Source organism: Danio rerio, chromosome 10 (assembly GCF_049306965.1).
Source record: "Danio rerio strain Tuebingen ecotype United States chromosome 10, GRCz12tu, whole genome shotgun sequence".
Lineage (NCBI taxonomy): Eukaryota > Metazoa > Chordata > Actinopteri > Cypriniformes > Danionidae > Danio > Danio rerio.
Genome location: NC_133185.1, coordinates 30,226,519 through 30,249,064, shown reverse-complemented (window position 1 = coordinate 30,249,064; position 22,546 = coordinate 30,226,519). Strand labels below are relative to the sequence as shown.

The following is a 22,546-nucleotide window of genomic DNA, read 5'->3' as shown; positions in this document are numbered from 1 at the left end:
AAGTTACTACTATTTTATAAAATAATGAATCTTCATGGGTACACTGTGGTCACAAAGGGATGGACATGGTCAGCAACAATACTCAGGTAGGCTGTGTACTAATGGGCCCAAAGTGTGCCAAGAAAATATCCCCCACACCATTACACCACCTCCTCCAGCCTGAACTGTTGATACAAGGCAGGATGGATCCATGCTTTCATGTTGTTGACGCCAAAATTCTGACCCCACCATCCAGTTGTCTCAACAAAAATCGAGACTCATCAGACCAGTCTACGTTTTTCCAGTCTTCTATTGTACAATTTTGGTGAGCCTGTGTGAATTTTAGTCTCAGTTTCCTGTTCTTAGCTGACTGGAGTGGCACCCGGTGTGGTCTTCTGCTGCTGTAGCTCATCTGCCTCAAGGTTCGATGTGTTGTACCTTCAGAGATGCTCTTCTGCATACCTCGATTGTAATAAGTGAATATTTGAGTTAATGTTGCATTTCTATCAGCTCAAACCAGTCTGGTCAATGTCCTTTGAATTCAGGCATCAACAAGGCATTTGCGCGCACAGACCTGACGCTCACTGGATATTTTCTCTTTTTCGGACCATCTTCTGTAAACCCTAGAGATGGTTGTGCAGGAAAATCCCAGTAGATCAGCAGTTTCTGAAATACTCAGTCCAGTCAGTCTGGCACCAACAATCATGCCACGTTCAAAGTCAATTAAATCACCTTTCTTCCCCATTCTGATGCTCGGTTTGAAATCCAGCATATCGTCTTGACCCTGTCTACATGCCTAAATACATTGAGTTTCTGCCATGTGATTGTGATGAGTGTTATACATTAACAAGCAGTTGGACAGGTGTACCTAATAAAGTGGCCAGTGTAAATCATGTGCAGATTTTGAATGCATTTTGAAGGTTAATTATACAGGGAGACTACAGCTGCTTTTTTTATTTTTATTTTTTAGATTTATTTAGATTTCTCCTCTAGTTTCATGTTCATCACCTCTTTTAGTAAATCATTGTCTTTGTAGAGTGCATAAATACTGCAAACCCCGATATAAACTCCAACAACCAAGCAATTAAAAAATAATCGCAGGTACTCCAACTCAAAAGCACCTGCTACTAAATGTCAAAAATGGTCATTTGTGATGGTGCATGAACAGCAGAGCGGTCTCGGCTCTCAGTAATGCTCCACGCTGAGCGTCTGCTGCTTCAGGGCTCATGCTTGACAGCAATTCTGGAACATTTAGACGGGACCCCTGCCAAGTCCAAATCTCTGTTTTTGGCATTAAGTTGCCATGGTCCAGATTCTCAAATAACGCTCTAAGAGATAAATGGGTCTCCTATGTTCTTCCGTGACCCAGATACTTATATCACACGCTGTCGTCCAGAATGAGATGCTCGTGTGGCTGTTGTGTGAGTTGGAGAATCGTGTGTAAAAGAATATTTTGCTCCGAAAGTGGATGTGGAATTACCTGTAAGGTCGTCTGTAGGCCAGGATCCAAGCTCACATGCTCGGCAGGTGTATTCGTCAAACACAAACTCGTTTTCTTTACATGGAGTGCAGGTCCAGCAGCAGCTCACCTCTCCTTTACGGATAACCTGAGGGGGTCAGGATAGAGAGGTCAGGTTATGTAAGTTATAGATTTCGCTCTCAAAGTGTTGTGGGTGGTTGCAATACACTGCTGTTCAGTGACAACCAAGTTTGGTTTGCGGTTACTAACATGAGATAACCATTAAATCTTTTAAGAAAGACCTGTTGTTAGCTCTAAAGTTGTATTTGTTTATTTTTGATACTCTCATTTCTGACAGCATTAAAAAATCTTATTTTATGTTATTTCTTATTTTAAAATATTTTTTATTATTTCTGTCTTTGCCATGATGACATCACAATCTGTTACTAGTTATTTAACAAGATTCTAGTATTAAAATAGACGAGTTAGGTTAATTAGGCAAGTCATTGGACAATGGAGACAACTGAACAATTTGTTCTGTAGTCAATGAAACATTCTTAAGGGGCTAATAATATTGATATCAATTTTTGTTAAAATTTCTTTATTTCTAGCCAAACTAAATTAAATAAGAAAGAAGAATAAAACAGAAGAAACAATATTAAATAAAATACCATGAAGATACTGTGAAATGTCCATGCTTGTTAAACATCACTTGGGAGATATTTGAAAAACAATAAATGTATTTATTTATGTCCAGTTGAAGGCAAAATAGGTATTCACTCATTCACTTTCCTTTGACTTAGTTTTTGAGTCGCCACAGCAGAATAAACAGCAAAATACTCTGGCATATGTTTTATGCAGCAGATGCCCTTCCAGCTGCAACCCAGTACTGGGAAACAGCCATACACTCTCACACACACACTCATACACTACTGCATGTCTTTGGAAATAAGCCAAAAAATGTGGTAACCACTGAGCAACCATCCCGCTCCAAAATAATATATATATATATATAAAAACAATTTTGGGTAAGTTACCTTAAAAAGTAATATGTTATAAATTAACGACCATAGCTGGAAAGTTGTAATCTGATTACATTACTAAATACTACTAAATCAAGAGCAATCTGATTACTAATTACTTTACTTTGAAGTTACTTTTAAAACATAAAATATACCCATAAAATACTAAATAAACTGTAGCTCTTTCAGTACTTTAACATTCACTGAAAAACTTTACAATGGGTTGATCACAGCAGCTTGACATATTCAAAAGACTTAGAGTTCACCCAAAACTTAAAATCCTCTCATCATTCACTTGTTCTAAACCCATTTGTCTTTTTAACACAAAAGAAAACATTTGGGGAAAAAACTGGATATCTGTACCCATTGACTTTGATCTATAATGTGAAACGCACTGTAATGTTTAGGTGTTCTGTGTTTGCCTGAGTTAATTAGTCTGCCTAAATGTCTATATTCAATACAAAGTATGAAGCTAATCGGTCAGTTCTTGTCACTTGACACGCGGTTTTCAACTGGGTTCGCCTGGCAGCTGCCAAGAAGATACCTTTACTCCCAATCCTGCACAAAAATCCTATTTAGCCTGTTTAGGCTGAGTTGGACCACCGGGTTAATGGGTGCCAGTTGTCTCCTTGGTGACGAGTATTTTTGTAGAATGCTTTCTATTCAAGTGCTTGAACAAGTTGCAGGTCAAGGTTAAAGCAGTCGAAAGGTCTCTAGAGACTGGACGTAGACTACATTTCACAGCAATATTTTTGTTTTGATGCTCAATGAAATCAAAGTAATGTCTGTGTTTTCACTTGAAGCAACCACTGTCATCAGCAACCTTTTCAGCTCACGCTCCTCAGCAATTTAAAAGCGCATGCTTATCAACTGTCGTTGTAGCTGAAAACGTTATTTAAAGGAAAGCATTTTTTCTTCTAAAAACTATAATTGTAACGTAAGTAACAGAATTACACTGACTTTAGTAACTTTAATCAAATTACACAAATTTAAAATGCAGTTCGTTACATTACTGAGTTCCTTAGAAATGTAATCAGGATACAGTAACACATTACTTTGCAATGCATTACACCCAACTCTGCATATATACATAAATAGCTTTAACATCACAGGTATAAAATATATGAAAACAGAAAACAGCCATTTTAAACTAATAAAATTATACAGTATATTATAGTAAATAAACATAGCCCAAGTGAGCATAAATACTTCTCCGAAAAAACCTTTTACCATTAATTGTGTAAGATAATTTGGCGTAACATAAACATCATACCTTTCAGATAATAAAAAGCACATATTCACAAAAGATGCCTTTTCTCACCTTTATCTGAGCTTTTTCGCAAGGATCGCTGCACACTGATCTGATGATGGCACTGCTGTTGGCCCAAATCTCCTCATCATCCATCTTCAGCCCTCTGTTGTCCCAGCTGCCCACGTGGATGTAGCTGTAGTCCTCTTCACTCATCTGTTTAAAGTTCATGATTTCATACCTGGAAAAACACGTAGAAGCACCGTCACAAGCATCAAATAGTAAAATCATCCTTACAATCATCAAAGAAAAATGTTTTTGAAAATGACTTCACAATGACATAAACAACAGATAGTTTTGATTGTCTTTGTAAGGAGTTTAGAAGCACATTCTGGCTTGTGTGTGGAGCAGAATATGAAAGATTCGTACCTCCCCGGGGAGTCTCCGTTTTCATCAAACAGCACCACTTCGCCCGAGACACCACTGAAGTTTGTCCTCATGAGGAATTCTAAGAGTTTACCTCCATCAATTGGCCGCATGGCTTCACAAAGACCTGCATAGCCAGGACACAGGGACTTCTGCATGGCGTGGAGGCCGAAGGCCATTGAGTAGATGGCATTGATCACAAAGCCCATCTTTGTGTCCTGAGCGTACTGGTGCCGAAGAGACTCTTTCTCTGTGAGATGGTAAAATCAATCACACAAACATTATCAATGCAAGCCATTTAAAACAGTGACATTTTATATCTTTCTTTATTACATTTTCAAACTGAAAGATTCATTATAAGACGGACTGATGAATAAAGTGGCTGGTTGGATGATTAGATGAACTGATATAATGAAAGACTGAGGTACTGTTTGAATGAACAAACAAACAAGTGACTCTGAATGAAACGAAAAGCTATGGCTGGATGGATGGATGGATAAATGGTGAACAGTTAAAAAATAGATGACTTAGTGGTATTAAAGACTTAAGATTAAATGAATCAACTGATGAATGGATCGATGAAAAGTTGAACATAGATAAATTGATAAACTGAAAGATTGCTATGTAGTTGAATGAAGGAATGAATGAAACTAATATATGGATAGATGGAGGAAATGATGGATAAATGGTGAATAGTTGAATTAATAAGTGACTTTGATGGCATTTAAGACATTCAGATCAAATTATTCAACTGATGGAAGAATTGATCAAAAGTTGAACTGATCGATAAATTGATGATCCGAAAACTGCCATATAGTTGAATGAGTGAAAGAATAAAATACTAATTTATGGATGGATAGATAGATGGATGGATGAATTGATGGATAAATGGTGAACAGTTGAATGAATAGGTCACTTGAGGGCATTAAACACAATCAGATCAATTGAATTAACAGATAAATGAATGGATAGAAAGTTAAACAGATGGATAAATTGATGAACTGAAAGATTGCCATATAGTTGAATGAAGGAATGAACGTACACACACAAATGAACGAATGAACTGAAACACTAATATATGGATGGATGAATTGATGGATTAATGGTGAATAATTGAATGAATATGTGACTTGATGGAATTAAAGACATTCAGATGAATTCAATCAACTGATGAATGGATAGATGAAAAGTTGAACATACAGATAAATTGATTAAGTGAACGATTGCCATATAGTTGAATGAACGAATGAACAGAAACACTAATGTATGGATTAATAGATGGGTGGATTGATGGATAAATGGTGAATAGTTCAATAAATAGATAAATTGATGGAATTAAAGAGATTAAGATAAGTTTAATCAACTGACAAATGGATGGATGGAACGTGGAACAGATAGATACATTGATGAACCAAAAGATTGCCATAGAGTTGAATGAATGGATAAATGAATGAGATGACAGAATGAAACTGGCATATGGAAGGACGGATAATTAAACAGAGATGGGATGACAGAATAAAACACTAAAATATTGATGAATCGATTGACAGAAGTAGGACAGATATATAGATGGTTGATGGAATGAAAGATTCCCATATAGTTGATTGGATATATTGACTGATTAATGGATGATATGAATGAATGAAAGGGGAAATTATTAAATTATGAATGGATGGCTGGAGGTTTGGATGGATTGATGGATGGATGATGTATAGTTGTATGTATAAATAAAAATGACTAAGAAAAGGCTTAAATAGAGGAATCAATGTATGACTGGATGGATAAATGAATAACGAATAGTTAAACAAATATAAATGGGAAGAAGACAAGGAAGACAAGAAATACATTCCCAAGTAATCCTAAAAATATAGACATACTGTTTATATGGATAGATAAATGAACAACTGAAAAAATGAATGGATGGATTGACGTCAGGCAGATGACTGGATGATTGAACACAAAGATAAATGATAAGACAGACGTACAGATAAAATGTCCTATTCTGTCATGGTCAGAGATGCTCTTCCACTCACTGGTGCAGGTCTTGTTGTATTTAACACTCTCCTGCGGATGACCCTTCAGCCGGCACTGGAAGCGGTGCTGCCAGAACTCCGGGAACCAGGGGTTGCGCATGTTTGTGTCAGGCTGCAGGTTCAGGTAGTAATCATCAAACCACGTGACATAAGCAGACTGCAGTTTGATAGTGATTCCCCCTGCTGCCTCCCTCTGGAAGCCATCAGTGACATCATAGCGGTCGGCCCAGCCATCACTGCAAAGTGTGTAAAAGTTAAGTGAGTTACCACCATGGCTTTTTTTTATAGAACAAACACTCTTGGGAAGCAGTCAGGGAGCCTCCCAGTCCAAACTGACCCACATAGCAGTCGAAGCCCAGTAGTTGTGACCAGGTTACACTATGAATTAGGTCTTTAGGACACCACCAGCCACTATTTCAAACTGACAGTGGTGTTACAGACTTTGGCGGGTGTATAAAATGGGCTAGGATTTTGTGCTTGTCCTCGTGTCTTCCAGAAGTAGAGGAAAGCACATTGGCTGAATTGCTTTTATAGTGTAACTGCTTTTGTGGTAAAATCTTACTTTTACAATGTACTGTAGATTGTACATTGTAAAATAAATACACATCATCAAATACACTGTAAGAAAAAAATGAGGGCGACCTAAAAAATCTCAATGAAGATTCAGCATAGCAGCCTCAAAATACACGGCAGTACTTTGGTTTCATCGGAGTCAGAGTAAACCCCGAACATTCTTAAACTCAAACCTTTTATACGGTTTTAGATGTTTTAGAAGATGAAGTTGCTCCTTGGCTGTTGCCACATCTGTTCTCTCTATCTCTCGTTAATGCAGTTTCAACATTATTGATGAGATTGTTCTCTGTGCCACACACAGTACCACCCACATTCTACAATTATAACCATTTGCTCCAGATGTAGTCACCTCAAACAATGCAGAGACAACAAACAGGTGACTTCTCCTTTCTATCATAATTCAGCCCTTTTGGAAATAAGCATCAACACACCATTTAATGTGGAAGTTGGGTCAATGCAGACTTCCTTTCGGTAACACTTTATATTAACTACACACAATAAATCTTTTATTAAGCATTAGCAAATAGTGAATTTATTATCTGTTAAGCATAACTCTACATTAATAAATGTTAGTAAGCAGTTTATAACTGCAGCTACAAATGCTACATTCTTGACTTATAAGCACGTATATAATGTGGTTAATAATTGTATTTTTATACTCTGTTAATGATTTATTTTTCATTACTAAATTAAGTATCAAATTATTTACAAACCATTTGTATTTAAGAGTAGTTGAGGGTTTTCAGGATCATTCAGAATGAGTTAGTAAATGATTAATAAACTATTGAAATCAACATTTATATGTCTTATTATTCAGGCATATACTAATAGTTAACTAATATGTTAGTAAATGCTTTATTAACTCAACTTCATGCAGTATTGTGACCTAATCTAAAGTGAGCACTATTTATGCTTTATAAATGCCTTATAAATGACTATTAAAGGCTCACTATCAAATTAACAATAATCTGTGCAATCTTTCTAAAAAGTAAAATTACTGTAAAGTTTATACATTGCAAAATAACAGTAGTGTCAAAATATGACATCCAACTGGATAATACAACATCAATATAATAATTTAACATTATAATAATATGTAATGTTTAAACTCTACAGTGATTCTATTTTAGATAAGATTGCAAAGATTTATTTTTCATTTGAAGTACAGTTTCATTTGTGTACCTTTAAATGAAGAAAAAATTAATAATGTCTTTTTTTTCCTGTTTAGAATATAACTGAGCCTTTATTTGTAATTTATAAGGGATTTATAAAGCATGAGTAGTCCTCACTTTAGATTAGGTCACAAAACTGCATGAAGTTGAGTTAATAAAGCATTTATTAACATATATAGTAACCATTAATATGTGCCTGAATAAAAAGACATATACATGTTGATTTCAATAGTTTATTAATCATTTACTAACTCATTCTGAATGATCCTAAAACCCCTCAACTATTCTTAAATACAAACAGTTTGTAAATAATTCGATACTTAATTTAGTAATGAAAAATAAATCATTAACAAAGCATGAAAATACAAACATCAAACACATTATATAGGTGCTTATAAGTCAAAAATAGAGCATTTGTAGCTGAAGTTATAAACTGCTTACTAACACTTATTAATGTAGAGTTAATGCTTAACAGATAATGAGTTCACTATTTGCTAATGCTTAATAAATGATTTATAGTGTGTAGTTATTATAAAGTGTTACCGCAGGTGAACTATGTTTATATATAATACGTTTATAAAACTGTTAAAAGCTATTAGTTAATAGTTAATTAGTTAAAGTTATTGGTAGCTAATAACCTTAAATATTCCTTAATTTGATTGTATTGCAATAATGTGCACCTTTTGTGAAGCTACTTTGACACATTAATTATTGTAAAAAGTGCTATACAAATAAACTTGAATTTAATTAAACATAGAGAGTGTTAGAATGTTGGTGTAGGTCTAATTAAATTAAAACTGATTCAGTTCAGATTAATGCAAATGTGACCCTGGATGACAAAACCAGTCATACAGGTAAACTTTTGGAAAATGAGAATTATATTTAATCTGAAAAAGCGGAATAAATATGATTTGTATGATATCATATTATGTAGGATAGAACAATAATTGGTCGAGAGTTATTTAAACTATTTTTAAAAGTCTGTAATCTAAGGGTTCTAAATATTGAAATAACCATTGAAACTGTCCAGATTATATGTTAACAATGCATATTACTAATTATTTTTTTAAAGATTTGCTTAAGGAAATTTCCAAAATATCTTAAATAAAAGATGAGCTTTACTTAATATTCTAATGATATTCTAATAATGATATTCTAATATTCTAATAGCATAAAATAAAAACCCATACTTTAGATTCATACAATGTATTTTTGGCTATTTCCACAAATAAACCCATGGAATAAAAGACTAGTTTTGTGATCCAGAGTCACAAATGTCAAGTTCAGTTCAGTTAAATGTCACTATTGAAGCACAATCCACTGAAAAGCAGCTCACAAAGTCACATGCTGTCTGCCTACTGCCTACATGTGGACTTTAGAAACATTAGAAAGCTTTTGCACCAGGTTATAAAAAACTCGGTTGTAAGTGAGTTATAAATCAGTTATAACTCAGTTATATGAACCAGCCACTTGGGTGATCCACATAGAGCCATTTTCCTGGTTGCACTCGCACAGGCAGCAAGAACTCTGAAGTAAGACAAAATGGCCAACACTGGCTGTAAAACTATATGGTTTGTCAGAGCAAAAGAAAAAAGGAATATATATCTTTGCAGGGCTACATATCATTTAAGGAATAGTTCACCAAAAAATTACAATTCTGCCATCATTTACACACTACTGACTTTTGTAAATACATACATACATAAATACATGTAGTATTTGTTTTTCCTATGGATGTCAATGGTTCAACCCAGGCTCCTTTTGAAAATGCACCTCTATATATATTTCTGGAGAGCACCAAATACATCCCAGGAGATAATTTTATTTTGCAGTTTTTGTTTTCGAGAATCTACAAGAGGCCGCTGTGTATGCTTTTTGAGATCTCAAATTTCTCTCTCAAGTGCCATTCGCGCCTGCTGTCGCACAGCTGTCGACTGACTGTTTGACAGATTGAATGTCTGACTGTCCGATCAACTGACCCAACCTCCTTCTTCCCTAAACCCAACCAATAATATTTTAAAAAGCACAGATAGACCCGTCCACCCACTTTTCTAAACCCAACCAACAAATTTAAAAAGCAATTCAGAAAAAAAGCCCTCATCTGATTTTTACCACATTCGCGCTCTGTTATTTACTTGTTTATTTTATTTTTTGGCTTCTGTTTTTGTCTTACCTGTTTTCTGGAACTGTTTTTCACCGGACTTGAACACCGTCATCATGGTCATCTCCTCTCTGCGTCTCAAGCCCACTAACATACATGGCGAGCTAACTGGACAAACTGGTAAAAGCCAGAAGTCGTCCATACAGAAGTAAGCGGTCAGCTGATAAGCATGAAAAGGAATGGCATCATACCGCCCCATAGCGTTCATATAAAAAATGAAATGTAGCCATAAGTACTTCTGGCTACATAATCGACATAATTCTGCAGAAATGTATCTAGGGCTATGCTTTCAGAATGAGCCTATGTTTCAGGTTTTCAACAATCTTTAATATACCTAATATATCTTCGTTTGTGTTTAACAGAACAACAACAACAACAAAAATTCAACTGGTTTGGAACAAGACAGAGGTGAGTAAATGATGACAGAACTTTTTATTTTAAAACTGAGAAAAAAAAAAAAAAACATGATGCCAAAAAACAAAAGTGTAAGGTAAAACATTTACATCTACATTTTACCATACCGTGGCGTTATTTTCTGATGCATGTGTTTGGTCAATCAGTAGTTCTTATAACTACCTGATGCGAAAGCTCTTAATATATTACATCATTGATAGCACCTATTGATTTAGCTTTCACCTTACTCTAATGTAGGAGCTATTTTAGTTCCACCAACATAAGTTTCTTTAACTAAAATCATTCCTAGTTCCTGTGGTACAAATACATTAATATGTAGGAATTTACACCAACAGTTCTAAGAACTATGAAAAAGTTTATCTGCCGAAAAGGCTACTAAACTTGTACCAAAACACTCATTCATTCATGTTCTTTTCGATTTGGTTCCACTATTAACCTTAGGTCACCACAGGGGAGAACATGCAAACCCCACACAGAAATGCCAACTGACCCAGCCGAGGCTTGAACCAGTGACCTTCTTGCTGTGAGGCGATCATTCTACCCACTGCATGACCGTGACTCCACGTACTAAAACATTTTTTTTTTAAATAATAGTTGCCATGTAAATCCCCTCATTCACTTGCTTTTCTGATTGATTGCAAGCTGCCTAACGTTTGCCCAAGGCATATTATTTTTCATTCAGTAGTTCTCAAGTGTCACATTGAGTGGTTTTGCTAAAGGGATGTGAAGCATGACAAAGCAAGATGGAAAGTTCTGTGAATGTTCAGGGAAATCTGAACACACAACATATATGAACACATGTTAAAACCAGGTGGAAATGGTTATGAGACTGAGTTGACCACTAAAATACTACGTCTGAGAATCTGAAAAACTAGATGACAAGAAATGTCATTGTCTCCTTCCTCCTCTTTATAAACACAAACAAATAACTATACTTTCCAGTGTCCTTTTCATCAATATGTTCTTGAACACTTCCTAAACTCATAATGCTAAATGTTACACAACTCGGCAGTGTGTGGGAGGCTTCATTTTTGTTCTCATGGTAGGTAAGGAGAGGCTTTCATAACTTGTCCTTGGAGGCAAACGCAACGGGAGGGAAAGCATAGAGGAGCATGTTAGCAGCAGCTTGAATCATCTGATGGAAAAGAGCTGAACAGCTCAGTAAACCCACACACTGACCCCAGCGGTCAGCCTCCCTCTGCCCACTGCTACTGCAGGAAAACTTACAAAGACAACAAAAACGCCAAAGCAACAGCGCTGCAACGCTTACAGAGACGTCTGACTGCATTCATACTGTACTGTTATATTGCAGTGATTTGTATTTTGGTAAACGAGAGTCAAAGGTGTCTGGATTACATTACATTTAAAAAGTGTAACGAAGGTCCAGGAAACAGGCGAGAAGCGGATTCATGTGCAGTAAAATCACAATTTATTAAACATGACGTAAAACCAGACACACTGACCACGTTTACCAAATGACAATCAGAAACAAAGGAGCTTAAATACACAAAGATTGATAGGGAACAGGTAAGAAAGTGGTGGAGATAAATAACGAAACATGTCACATTAAACATTGACATAATTCTAACATTTTTGCTCTATACACCAACACAATGGATTTGAAATGAAACTAACAAGATGTGCTTTAATTGCAGACTGTCAGCTTTATTTTGAGGGTATTTACATCCAAATCAGGTGAATAGTGAGGGAATTATAGGCAAATAGCACACTTGAAATGAACTCTGGACCCTTTATCTGCTCATTGTATTTGGGATAATGAGTCGATAACACACACCTGGCCATGGAACAGCCTAGAAGCCAATTGTCTATTTACTTTTGGTCTCCTAACAAGTGGGAGGCACATATGCAAACTATTGTAATTCCTACAGTGTTCACCTGATTTGGATGTAAATACCTTCAAATTAAAGCTGACAGTCTGCAGTTAAAGCAAATCTTTATCTTTGTTTCATTTCAAATCCATTGCCTTGGTGTATAGAGCCAAAAATGATAAAATTCTGTCGATGTGTGTCGGTTGTAGATTCTGTGTCTAATTTTTTTATTTATATACACAATTGTGCCGTCAAACTGTTGTATAAACGCAATATCACACTATACAGCGATATGGCTGTATATCAGCACTGGTGGGACACTAAGGCACGTCTCCCGTGCTGATATACAGCCATATCGCACTGCTACAAGTGTAATATTGCTCATATATATATATATATATATATATATGTATGAAATATATAGAAATATAGTAAAACAAAATGGAATATAATAAAAATAAAATAAACTTTACAGTATTGTATACAATTAAAATAAGACAATATCAATTGTAAAAATAATTCAAATAAATAAATACCTACATGATAATAAAAGTATAAAATGACATATTTATAGTGGCCTTTTACATAAACAGGAAACCAAAAAATTTCACAAGAAATTACTCGTGAATAAATGTCAAAATGAAAAATGTTTCGTTGCCAATCAGTGTGTCACAATCACCTGCGACCCAGGCTTGCAGATTGCTGGGAATCATTCATTTCCCCACAGGACAACAAATTTGTCACCAAATGGACTATAAATGCTGTCATGCACCACACAATCACACCTGTTCCGGTTTTTCGCTGATTCAGCTAACACACACAAAAAAAAGACAGCCTATGACAAGCGTCACAGCACCACGCTCTCTCTCTAACTTACAAACACGCACACACACAGAATTAGCACTCTGGTCCTATCTTTACTTGTAAGTCTTAAAAATTACTTGAATTAATGTTACTTTGAAATGATCGCATTTTCTTCTGTCCTGTCCTTTAAAGCAAGCCCTTTAGCTTCGGCATTGGTCGTCCATTATTTATTTACATTTTGTTCAAAGGTCCAATTGTGAGAAATTTTGACCTGAGAAATTAATGTTGAATCCACAATTTTTTGCAGTCAGTCAGAGCAAAACATAAAATAATAAACTCCTATTTAACTATACTACGGAGAAGAAGAGCAACCACTAAACAAGAATAACACATGCACCTTCTTCAGTGTGGCAGAGCTTCTGCTTGCCTCACCTCATGTTTTTCAGTGCGGCTTTATATCAGATCCTAACACTGAATAAAGGATAAACATATGTGGAATACATAACCTATAATATGCAGTGCGGGCATGTGATAAAAAAATGTCTACAATGTATCAAAACATTTGAATGAAGCATTAGTAGCATACACTGAGCAAAAAGCATGTGCTCAAGCCAGTGTGCAGGGGATTGCGCTGCCTCACCTCACTTCCTGTGCTGTAATTGAACATGATATGCAAAATACAGCGATTTTGATTATAAGAAAGATTAAAATAATTTTTATTCATACAGAAATTGCATTTATAGCACAGATTAGTGGACAAATATTGATTTTATCATTGGTATACATGGCAGGTGAGGATGATAACAGGTAAGGAACTGCCTCCCTTGATAATACGTCCCTGCTGTGATTATCACAATGAGTTTCTCTTGCCTATAGTCTTGCCGTGTCTTTGCTTTGTTTTTTATTGTTTACGTTGTTTGCCGCCAGGACTGTCCATTTGCCTGTTATTTGACCACGACTCTGGACTCCCTGTATACATTTGTTTGCCCCTGTGTTGACCGTTGCTTGCCTGACCATCTCAGTGTAATAAACCTGCATTTGGATCCACCTTGTCAGCATCTGCATTACATGACACAGTGTAACAGTATAAATGTAGTTAACTGAAAAACAGTTAAATGTAAGTGATTTCTGATGGACACTGCCAAAGTAGAAGAATTTAAATAAACAAATACTTGTGCTGCTCTGCACTGTGATCTTTAATACATTATCTTTGATATTTTTGCTTAAAATAAGATGTTTTGATATTTATTATGACAAGATAGTTATCATATTTTTAACACACACACACACACACACACACACACACACACACACACACACACACACACACACACACACACACACACACACACACACACACACACACACACACACACACACACACACACACACACACACACACATATATATATATATATATAATGAAACTTGATAAATAAAATATTACAAGAACAACAACTATAATAAAACTAACAATAACAACAATAAAATAAATAAGAAACAATCAAAACTTATGTGCTTTGTATGTCAATGAGGAAAAATGTGTGGGATTTTCACGTTTTGGAAAGACACGAATCACAGTTTTTAATCCGTTAACAATTAGCCCACAGAGGAATGACACACACACGGTTCTGTGGGAGGCTGCTGTATTAAGGACCGAAAATAATATCAGATTTACGCCAACTAAACCTGATTAAAGTAGGTTACATTTTCCTTCATCCCTGCAGGACTCAGATCAGCCCTTATCGGCAACAGATCGGTTCTTCACACTTCACTGATGAACATTTCAACAAACAATGCAGCACAACATAATACAGCACAATACAGTGTCCTCACACTCTCCAGAGACAGACGGCTGTGAACTGCTCATTAGTAATTCACTGAGAGTCATTCAGTCGAGAAACAGCAGCGTTTGGACATCACTGTTTTCATGGCTGTCAATGAGCCGCTGAGAGCAGATGCTGTCAAACTGCTTTTGGTAACTGCTGTTTCAGTTTAATATTAAAATGTGTACTGAAGTCTCATTATTTTAATGTTAGAAATGCAATTTCTAAAGTACCTTATTTCAATTTCTTATTTTTAATTTCCCCTGAAGTTAATTTAACATTTTTTTAACCATCTATCAATATCAATATTTGAATTTATTTATTTGCTGGACATTTTTTTAAATGTTTTTAATTATATTTTTGTTTAAAATAAAAAAATAAAGGCATTTTGCTTTTACTGAAAATGCCTTTTATTGTTGATAAGTGCCTCTTGGCCCCTAAAGAAAAAATTGCAGTATATTTTGCATCATATCTATCATTTTATTTTGTTGATTATTTATACCTTTTAAAAATTATAATTACATTGTTTAAAATAAACAGTTAATTCACTGAGTAGTGGTATGCATAAGGTTAACAGGTGAAAACACATCGCTTTGGCAGTCATCTGGTCAATGATGCTGGTATGCTAGCGTTTTGTTTTCCTTTTATTGTTTTGAAAATGACCTGAAGCCGATGAACTAGAGGGAAATCACCTACGGCCCGTGTCTATGTAGAGCGACATCACTCAGCTCCCTTTGTTGTGGAAACCGCACATGATCACTGCAACTGCTAAACCCACCATCTCAGCCAAACGTCTCGCCAAACGATCTTAACAGCAGTCACACTTCACTGGATTAGGTCACCTTGACACACACACTTGTGCAGCCACTCGCTTTTTGGCGTTTATAACTTGTCGCTTTTAACCAAAGGCAACTCATTTGACCACTCCTCAAACCATTGCACTTCCTCAAACCATTCTTCCCACTTCCTTTCCGCTCCTTTATTCCAACCTTTTTTATCCATCCTGCTCTATTTAACTTTTAATCATTTTTCTCCAGGCGGTATGGATTTGGATCCTATTTGCCACAAGTTGGTTTTTACCATTCAAACCTTTTCAGGTCTGGCGAGGGCACTTTTAGCTTAGCTTAGCATAAATCATTGAATTGGATTAGACCATTAGCATCTCAATCAAAAATGACCAAAGAGTTTCGATGTGAATACTAAAACCATTATAAAATGAAAAGTTGCTGAATTCAAAGCCAAAAACACTGAGAGCTGTACTCTTATTCAGCATAATAATCAAGAAACTTTGCTGCCGTAACATGGCTGCAACAGGTACAATAATATTATTGTTGGAAATGTCCCCTGAAGAAATTTTTGCAGTATATTTTGCATCATATATATCATTTTAATTTGTTGGCAATTTATACCTTATAAAAACGATAATTAAAATCTAAAATAAAATGTAAAAATTATGAATTTTTCATTGACTGAAGAAGCATTTTAATATCGGTAATGAATTTAGTTTCCCTTTGTACAAAAGTACAAAACATGTATTTTAAAATGAGAGATGCACATGCTGTTTCTGAGATACCAAAGAATGCACATGTATTATCCGGAGACACTTTATCACTTTTGCAGCTGCACAAACATCACGAAACTGGAACAGAAACACGGTGACCATATTCTCATTGAACCAAAGAAAAAAAAAACTCAACACCTTCCCTGGAGCTCCTGTTTGACACCTCATAAAACACACACACACACACACACACACACACACACACACACACACACACACACACACACACACACACACACACACACACACACACACACACACACACACACACACACACACACACACACACACACACACGCACACACACACACACACTGGCACTCCATAAACATGGCATCTTCTCTCAGCCCGTCCTGCTGGCTGTTTAATGCCCAGAGGCCCAGAATAAAGACCATGACACCATTTTCTGAAATAGATCCTCTTCAAATATTCACAAACGACATAAATAAGCAAAATATAGGCCCTCACCGCAGAGCAAAGCCACCCGCCTGTTAAACTTCACATATACAAAGATTTTCCAGATGCACGCAGATCCATGATTATGAGCTATTAAAAGTTAAATATATCTCACAGAAAATGTTTTCCTTAAGGATCAATTTATGCCTAGTTTTTGTTGGTGTAAACCAACATGTCTATTCTTAAATAAACCAATAAAATTTAGCTTTTAGTAATTGAAATATAAAATGTTATGATAAAATAAAGAAATGTCTTGGAAACAAACTGAAATAAGTTTCAGTGATAAACGAAGTATTAAACTGATCATAACTAACAAACAAATAAAAGAACAAAAAAATGTAAGTAAACAGTAAAAATGTAAAAACTGAAAAACTTAAACCTTAAACCAGTGACATTAAAAAACTTCGGCGACGCAGTGGCGCAGTAGGTTGTGCTGTCGCCTAACAGCAAGAATGTCGCTGGTTCGAGCCTAGGCTAGGGCAGTTGGCGTTCTGTATGGAGTTTGCATGTTCTCCCTGTGTCCGCGTGGGTTTCCTCCGGGTGCTCTGTTTTCCCCCACAGCCCAATGACATGTGGTACAGGTGAATTGGATGTAGGCTAAATTGTCCGTAGTGTATGGGTGTGAATGAGTGTGTGTGGATGTTTCCCAGAGATGGGTTGCGGCTGAAAGGGCATCCGCTGCGTAAAAACATGCTGGATCAGTTGGTGGTTCATTCTGCTGTGGCGACCCCGGATTAATTAAAGGACTAAGCTGAAAAGAAAATGAATGAATGAATGAATAAAAAAAACTTTCTCACTTGAGAAAATTCATTTTTGATCCATTTTTGGTATCCACGGCAGAATATCTGTACATTTATTTGGCATATGCTGTATTTAACAATATTTTTTTATTTAAATAAACCCAATTGATTCATGTTTTTTTCTTTTTTGTAAGTGTAACAACCTATTTTCTCAGGGAATTTCTGATGTAATTGTATAGTATTCTGTCACCTCATTTACACTACCTGACAAAAGTTTTGTCATTGATCCCAGTAGTGAGATATTCAAATAAAACTTTGACTTCTAGTTGATCATTTGGAAAAGTGGCAGAAGGTAGATTTTTCTGATAAATAATCTGTTGAACTAAACATCACAATTAATAAAGATGACCTATTGGAACCTGCATAAACCCAAAGTTCTTACAGAAATCAGTCAAGTTTGTTGAAGGAAAAATCATGGTTTGGGGTTGCATTACGTATGGGGGTTTAAGAGAGATCTGCAGAGTGGATGGCAACGTCAACAGCCTGAGGTATCAAGACATTTGGGCTGCCCATTAGATTACAAACCACAGGAGAGAGCAAATTCCTCAGCAGGATAACACTCCTTCTCATACTTTAGCCTCTACATCAAAGATCCTGAAAGCAAAGAAGGTCAATGTGCTCTAGGATTGGCCAGCCCAGTCACCAGACATGAACATTATTGAGCATGTCTGGGGTAAGACGGAGAAGGCATTGAACATTTATACAAAGGTCATGATGAACTTTGGGAGTCCTGCAGGAGAGCTTTCTTTGCCAATTCAGATTAATTAATTAGTAAGTTATTTATTTATTTTGCAATGAGTCATTGCAGTGATGTATGGATGCAGTCCTCCAAGCTCATGGGAGTCATAAACAATTTTAATGCTATTTCCACTGCACCATGACTTTATATTTCTGTTAAGTGACAAGACTTTTGTCTAAGCCAAGTCAGACCTTACTGTCCTAATTAAACAATTAAATAATTCAACTTAATTAATAAATTTTTGGTAAAATAAGCGTAATCTAGAGTCCTTTGCCTTTCATATAAGCCACTTCTGGTACCAAATGATCAACTAGAAGCCAAGTTATTATTTGTTGTTCCTAAAACTTGGATAGGTGAAAAGACTTTTGTCAGGTAGTGTACATTTAGCAGAATATCTATTTAATAGATGCTCATGCTTAAACTTGCACTAAATACAAATACAAAACAATATTTGAGAAATAAAGGATTTAACGTCCTGAAAAATGACCCATGTGACTCTTAAAAGTTTATAAACTGGTCCTCGTGTCCACCAATGAGCCACTAATGTTTAATGATCAAACCCTAGAGCTCCTGAACAGAAGCAAAGATTACAGGGATTATTCTTGGTTTAATATCTCAAAGACATAATACATTATTTCCGTCCTTAATATCCATAAGCGATTTATTAATGGAACAGTGAGAACCGAATTGGGGGAAAGCTAAAAATAGGTAATTTAGATGTCACACTCCAGAAGATGATTAAAAATGGGAAGAATTCATCTGACACTATGAATAGCAGCACGTGCACATTTTTCAACATGTCGAAGTCGAGTCAAACTCTCAAAATACTCCTTTCACAGAATCCATCAAAGATCTTTTTGTCACTCACTGAATGGTCAGTTTGTAAATGAATTACTTCGTCTTGTTACGCCTAAAATAATTAAATTATTTCAAGCCAATTTCTTAACGCAAACTGCAATGAATTTAGTTTAAACAAAATTAATTCATTTTTTGGCCATTTCTTTAAAGTAACACTACTTTTTATGGAAATATGCTCATTTTATTCTTAAACTGTTGACTTTTTTTAAACATATTTGAATCCATTCAGCCGCTTTCCAAGTTTTGGGTGGCACATTTAGCTTAGTTTAGCATAAATCAATGAATCGGATTAGACCATTAGTATCTCACTCAAAAATGACCAAAGAGTTTTGATACATTTCCTATTAACATCTCAACCCTTCTAGTTACAATGTAGTTACATTGTGTATACTTATTCCGCATTATAATCAAAGATCTTTGCTGCTGTATAATGACTGCAACAGGTACAATAATATTAAGCAGAGAATGAAATACTCCTAAGCTAAATAACTTTCAACGTGATCGACACACACGATTTTCAGGTGCTGCATAGTATCATTGTGCATACTCCTGTCATGGTACAGCAGCAAAGTTCCTTGATTAATAAATAGCAACTTTTAATATTCTGTCAGTCTTAGTAGACTACGTAACAACAGAAGTGTCAAGCTTTAAATAGGAAAATTATTAGAACTTTTTGGTAATTTTGAGTGAGATGCTAATGGTCTAATCTGATTTAATAATTTAAGCTAAGCTAAGCTAAGCTGAGCTAAAAATGCTCCCACCAGACCCAGAGATCAGCTGAATGGATTCAATGTTTTTGCAAATGAAACAAAGTCACCTACATTCACATATGACCTCAGAATGAGTAAACTGACAGCAAATGCACATTTTGGGCGGTGAATTGTACCTTTATGAAACAATCTCTTGCATTATGAGATTAGTTAAGCTTTTTGCTGGAGTGTCATAACATAAATCAAGTGCTTGTCACTGAAACCAACACACGGTAAATCCCATACCTCACTTCAGTGGTAGATGACTGTTCACTACAATGGTGATGATGATGACGATGATGGGGATGGTAACATTTGTGGTGATGAAAGACAGAAAGATGAGCCTCGATCCATCTTGATTTAGTGTCTCTCTCTCTTTCACACACACAGATGAAGCAGATGATGATCAACAGGCGTGGGTGGACATTCAAAAGGCAGACAGCTACAGAACGGCCTGATGGTGTGGCCCTATCTGACCCACAGTCTCTGAGGAAAAAGCACTAAATGAACACAAGATAACAGGCAGAAAGAAAGATTCAGCTGTGACTTAGGTAGAATGTCTCAATTGAAAGTTATCAAATGTGTTATGTATCTATGTAACTTTGAGATTTTGCATCTCTATGGTTTTAAAATCTCACACCAACTTCTCATTTGAAGAAACCAAAGGGTGCGAAAATTTGGGGATGCATAAATTTGTATTTTTTTGTCATTATTTCAAATTTTGACTACAAACAAGCATATGTTTTAATACATTCCTAATGGCGTTCGTGTTTTACGGTCATGCTTTTAGGAAACTATTTTAAAAACCGCTAAATTTCGCTATCTATAATCCCTAATAATAACTCCTGTATAGTAGTCCCACAACAACAATGTCACTCGATGACACTCGGATATCCTGTCAGAGAAGCATAGTGGCTGGGATTGAGCTTTTAACAGTGTCTGGAGTAATGGTAATCGTTTTTGTGTTTACATAGATGAATATAGCCACTGTTTAAATAAACAGTACAGATATGTTCTTATTGCTGCATTATATCGTTATGATAATATGATATATGCCTTCAGTGATTTCCTGAAAATAAATACCAAAAAATAACACAACTGGAGTAACTGCAGCAGTCACCATCGTGAATGAAGTAGGAGATTGCGATGGCATATGATGACGTGTGCAGCTGTTGTAGTGCTGTACCTTTTTTTAGGGGTATAATTTAAAGGCTTTCCCCTACACACTCTGTAGAGGTAAAACAATAAAATTGGGATTGGGCCTTAGATGCGTGTTTGGGTAAAATGCAATTAGTTGTTTTATTATGTTGGTTTCTGATAACATTTCTTCAAAGTTTCAAATAAAATTTGTCATTTAGAGATTTTTTTCTTCAGAAAAAAATTGTAAGTTTAAATGACAAATTTGACCCTGGAATACAAAACCAGTCATAAATTGCACTTGTACATTTGTAGGAATAGCCAAAATGATATATTTTTTTATAGTTTATTTTTCTATTACACCAAATAACGGTAACACTTTAGAATAACTATCCGTTATAACTAGTTAATAGACCATTAATAAACTGTTAGGTAACAAGTTATAAATAACTTGTTTAATAAAAGTTAATAGTTTGTTAATTATTTATAACTGTGCCTTACAGATGGCTAATAGATAACTTACAAGCTGTTAGTTAGCAAGTTGTAAATGACTTACTAACTGTATTTTAATGATTTATAACTATACCTAATAAATTAGTAATAGATCATGAACAAGCGGTTAGTAAATAACTTAATAAAGGCTTGTTAAGTATCAGTTAAAAGTCTATATATGTGATTGGGACGTTATTCTAAAGTTGCAGCGGTTTAAATGTTATTAACTGTTAGTAAATGAGGAATAGTTGCAACTTTAGAATAACGTCCCAATAGCATGCTTAAGCTAATAACTAACGCTTAACAAATATATTTACTCACACTTTACAGATCAGTTGTTCACCATCTAATAACACAAGTGAAACTTTGTAGAACTTTAATAAAATAATTTATTTATTTATTTTGTTTTCATGTTTAGCACTTCATGGGTTTGTATTCTTGTATACTGCTGTACTGCCATGTGATGGTTCAGTATGTGTGTTTCTATACATTAAACACAACGTTCAACATTTTATCTGTGGAGTTTCTTTGGTAAAACACAGCACACAGAAAAGCCTATAAGTGGAACAAGGTTAAGATACAAACATTTTATATTTTAATTATCATATCAAATTTCTGTAGCTTGAACTTGTTCCATCCATTTGCTGTTCTACAAAGTTTCACTGGTATTAGTAGATGGTTAACAAACGATGAACAACTGATCTGTAAAGTGAGTTTTTATATTAGTTAAGTGTTAGTTATTAGCTTAAGCATGTTATTGGGACGTTATTCTAAAGTTGCAACTATTCCTTTATTACTAAAAGTTAA

At 35.3% G+C, this 22,546-nt stretch overlaps 1 protein-coding gene across 4 annotated transcripts in view; it reads right to left on the bottom strand.

Annotated features, from left to right (window-relative positions):
• The window catches only part of grm5a (glutamate receptor, metabotropic 5a), a 52,266-nt gene that overhangs the window by 15,022 nt on the left and 14,698 nt on the right, over positions 1 to 22,546 (bottom strand). For 2 of the 4 annotated variants that reach the window (XM_009305305.5, NM_001328710.1), the window contains 4 exon segments: positions 6,169 to 6,404; positions 4,139 to 4,385; positions 3,782 to 3,950; positions 1,460 to 1,586 (listed from right to left, as the gene is read on the bottom strand). In XM_009305305.5, the coding sequence (XP_009303580.4) occupies positions 1,460 to 1,586; positions 3,782 to 3,950; positions 4,139 to 4,385; positions 6,169 to 6,404 (779 nt within the window). 4 annotated transcript variants of the gene reach the window in all.